The 3,956-nt window shown below is 44.0% G+C and overlaps 1 protein-coding gene across 1 annotated transcript; it reads right to left on the bottom strand.

Moving 5' to 3' along the window:
• Window positions 1-1,753: 1,753 nt before the first annotated feature.
• LOC135701463 (uncharacterized) lies at window positions 1,754-2,242 on the bottom strand. The gene has a single exon (XM_065222273.1). The coding sequence runs from the start codon at window positions 2,240-2,242 to the stop codon at window positions 1,754-1,756; it is 489 nt and encodes a 162-aa protein (XP_065078345.1).
• Between the last annotated feature and the right edge of the window lie 1,714 nt (window positions 2,243-3,956).

Raw genomic sequence — 3,956 nt, 5'->3', positions numbered from 1 at the left:
AATCCGAAAATAAGAACGACACAGAAGAGCAGGGTTGTGTTCTCGTCAGTGATTGTTGTGTCATTTATTTCGGTCGAAGCACGCGCACCCACCATACAAGATCTAGAAAATCTATTACATACATACATACACACACATTTCGTTATTAGGGATTCGAACCATGACCTTCCGATCACCAGCCGCTTGCCTTGCCATCTGAGCTATCCTAGATTACATCATATGGGCAGCTAAATAAGCAATAAAAGCTTGCATCTGAAAACCTATCAGCACTTCCAGCCGTAGCTCTAGCTAATTCAAGGAGATGTGAGAATGATTAATTCATTCATAGTTGTTTAACATTAGACCAACGTTATGTCTCCATCTCTCTAATTTCGATGCAAAGGATGCTATTATTTTAGATAGATCTATGAATTGGTTGTCCTGAGTGATACGATTTATGATTACGATTTAAATTAATTAGGCGTAGAAAATAAATAAAAAAAAGGGTTGAGGCTGGGATTGAACTCGCGACCTTCTACTTGGAAAGCGGAAACGGTAACCACTATGCTACCAATTTCGTTTTGTTGTTAGCCTGGAGCAGTGTTGTCGAATAATGAATGAATACGCCGTTTGTAAAGCATTTACAAAGCATGCAATTAAAACATGGACGCATAGTGGTATAAGAGCTATTATGCTGACTGTTTTCACCTTTATTCAGCAATATTGTTAAGCAATGCAATGGAATCTAGTAATGGAGCTAGAAAACAATTATTGGACGTTTAATAAAGCATGTTATTAAATCAATTGAAACAGTCGGATTAAAGCGTCAATGTATGTGCAAATTACACTTATTCAGTATGGTATTAGATCAAACTTCTGGTGTTGAATCAGGAAGACAGTCATCGTTTGTAAAGATTTTGAGAAGTATATTAATCAAATCAGAGCAATGAGCGGAATAAAGGCGCATCATCGATCTCAATGAGGTTTTCTGAGCACATAATTTGACAACCTGTTTTATTCAGCATTGTACACTGTTATAAAGCATTTATTCAATCTATATGCTTATTTGTTACTCTGAATTGTTTTTTGGGCAGTGTTGTGGAATAATGAATCCAATACGTCGTTTATAAAGCATTTACAAAGCATTCAACTAAAACATGGACGCATAGTGGTATAAGAGCTATTTTGCTGACTGTATTCACCTTTAGACAGCAATATTGTAAAGCAACGCAATGAATTCAGTTCAATGATATTCAGTTTGTTATTAGATCAAACTTCTGGTTCTGAATCAAGAAGACAGTCAACGTTTATAAAGCTTTTAATAAGTAAATTAATCATATCAGAGCAAACGGCGGAATAAAGGCGCATCTATCGATCTCAATGAACTTTTTTCAGCACATAATTCGACATCCTGTTTTATTCAGCATTGTACACTGTTATACAGCATTTATTCAATGTGTATGCTTATTTGTGACTGTGAATTGTTTGTTGGGTTCCAAGTGCCCACCTCTCGACACATTTCATCGACAATATTCTTCACGTTAAAGACGGGCATCTCCCTTCGCACTGCCTCGAACCTTGGACAGTCGAAGGCCACATGCTGCGGCGTTTCATCCACGTTGTCACTCTCCGGAAAGAGGGGTGACGCTGCGTGTCCGAACCGATTCAGGTATTTGCGTTTGGTGGAAGTTGACTTCTCAAAATTATTGGTATTAGTCTATGTGTCCATCTACCGTGTTCTACTCCTATTGCCACTTAACCAACGACTCCGCTCTCACCACTTTCCGTACTCTTCTGGCTTCTCTCCACCTGTAGCACCGCTGTCCTCCGCGAGGGTGATGCCGATAGGGATCATTCCGGCGATAACGCATACTGCTTCCGACGAGATAGTTCTGTACGCACTCACGACTCGCATGGCCATGAGCCGGAACGTACCGCTCAGTTTGTTTTGGTTCTGCTTGGTTTCCAGCGCTGAAACCCAGGCTGGACCTCCATACCTCAGTATCGACGACGACACACTGCTACTGCTGGGACCAGAGTTGTTCGGCATGATTATAGGTATCGCGTTGATAGCCTTCGAAGGCTTCTCACAGGCATATTCGACGTGGCTATTGAAGTTTAGTCGGTCATCGATCATCCCAGGTATTTCTACGCACGCTGTGATGTGACTTACCAATTGCACTTCCGTTTTGTGGTGGACTATCTGCAGCTTCGCTCCTTGCTTCCAGTTACCAATAATGTCGATCACCTCGGTTGCCAACATTTCCACCTCTTACAGCGTCTCACCTGTTACCGTCAAGACGATGTCGTACGCAAAGCCAACGATTTCAACTCCTTTGGGCAGCATCAGCATTAGCACGCCGTTGCACATCCCGTTCCAGAGCGTAGACCAGAACCCGGTTCTTGTAGTAACTCCTCAGGATCCTGCACAGGTAGTCAGCAATCCTCATTCTATGCAGCACTTCGTCGATGGCCTCCTAACTGGCGCTATTGAACACATTCTTGACGTCGGTCGTTATCACGGCGCAATTTCGATCTCATCTCCACTTCTGTTTGGACACCTTCTCGGCTCTCTTGACTACTGCCCGAATTGCATACACTGTTGATCTCCCTTTCCGGAATCCGAACTGCCTCTCCGACAATCCGTGCTAATTCTCTGTGTATTTCGTCATTCTGTTTAGGATGATCCATATGATGAGGCATATAGGCCTATTCGATGCTGGATCCCCCGCCGGTTTTCCTGGTTTCGGCAGCAACACTAGCTTCTTTATCTTCCACCTATCAGGGAAGATACCCTCGTCCAGGCATTCCTGCAGCACCATCCTGAACATGTCCGGATCGCCGCTTTCAACTCCACTTTGTGGATTCCATCCGGACTGCTTCGGGAAAAAAATCCTTCCACGATGACTTTCAGCTTCTCTGGGCACATTTCAGTGGGCATCATTGGACCTTTGATCTTCGCCGTCACGACTCGGTATACGTCGCCCCAGGGGTTGGCATCAGCGTCTCGCCACAGCTCCTTAAAGCAGTTTGAATTGCTCTGCATTAACTATCTCTCGTTTAAGTTTAAGGCCCTGGCCGCTCGGAACAGTCATCTACGTTCCTCTTTGTCTGCCTCTGTTCTTGCTCTCTGAAAACATCTTCTGGCTCTGAGACAACTAGCGCGGAGGGTGGTAAGTTTTTCCACATGCTCTCACTAATGTTTTTGTCAGCCCACCGCATTCAGATCTGCGGGGCCCCTGTCCATACGAAGTGCTTCAACGAAAAGATCCTAGCCGAAGACCTTCGTCATCCACTTCCGGTCACAAGTTCTCGTCCTACCTTCCACTATAGGTATATCCTTCGCACTGTAAAAAGTGACGTCGCTAATGGATTCCCGGCCATCTCTGCCAAAAGTTATGCTGGTGTCTTTGTTGGACAGCCTAACTTTCAGCTTTGCCGGAGCTTCCACCAAACTGTGCTCTGTTGCGTTGGAACATCTGCTACCCCACTCCACTGCCCAAGCATTGAAGTCTCCTCCGATGACTACCGGCAATAATATTTCATTAACAAGATATCCCACAAATCAATCCCTTGAACAAGGCAATGGATACACCACCCTTATGTGATCGCAGTGCCATCTCGTGAGTGCACATTGAAACTGTTGGGAGTGCCCCGCCAACTTCATCACCTGGGCTCAATAAATGACAGGTGTCAGTATGACATATGCCAGCGTGGACGTTGATGATCAGCCGAGGGAAGAGTATGATCGATGTCATCATCATTATATTGCGATAGCAAGATTCCCATTTTCAATCATTACCACGTTATACGCATCAAAAAAGCTTGAGAAAACACTAATAATTGCAGATACGTCCCTTGGAAAAAGTAATCGAGAATTGATGAATGATGAAGCTGTTGTTGAAGCTAGCTGTTGTATCGAAATTATTGCTAAACAAACGTAATAAAATTTGCCGTCTTCCTTGGCCAACGCTGCA

The sequence above is a fragment of the Ochlerotatus camptorhynchus genome, unplaced genomic scaffold (genome assembly GCF_037179485.1).
Source record: "Ochlerotatus camptorhynchus isolate MF236.1 unplaced genomic scaffold, CSIRO-AGI_Acam_v1.1 ptg000162l, whole genome shotgun sequence".
Lineage (NCBI taxonomy): Eukaryota > Metazoa > Arthropoda > Insecta > Diptera > Culicidae > Ochlerotatus > Ochlerotatus camptorhynchus.
This window is presented reverse-complemented; position numbering and strand designations above follow the sequence as displayed.

Bases quoted from the DNA above. Each gene is read 5' to 3' on its own strand.
- LOC135701463 (XM_065222273.1), bottom strand. From the start codon at position 2,242: ATGTTGGCAACCGAGGTGATCGACATTATTGGTAACTGGAAGCAAGGA.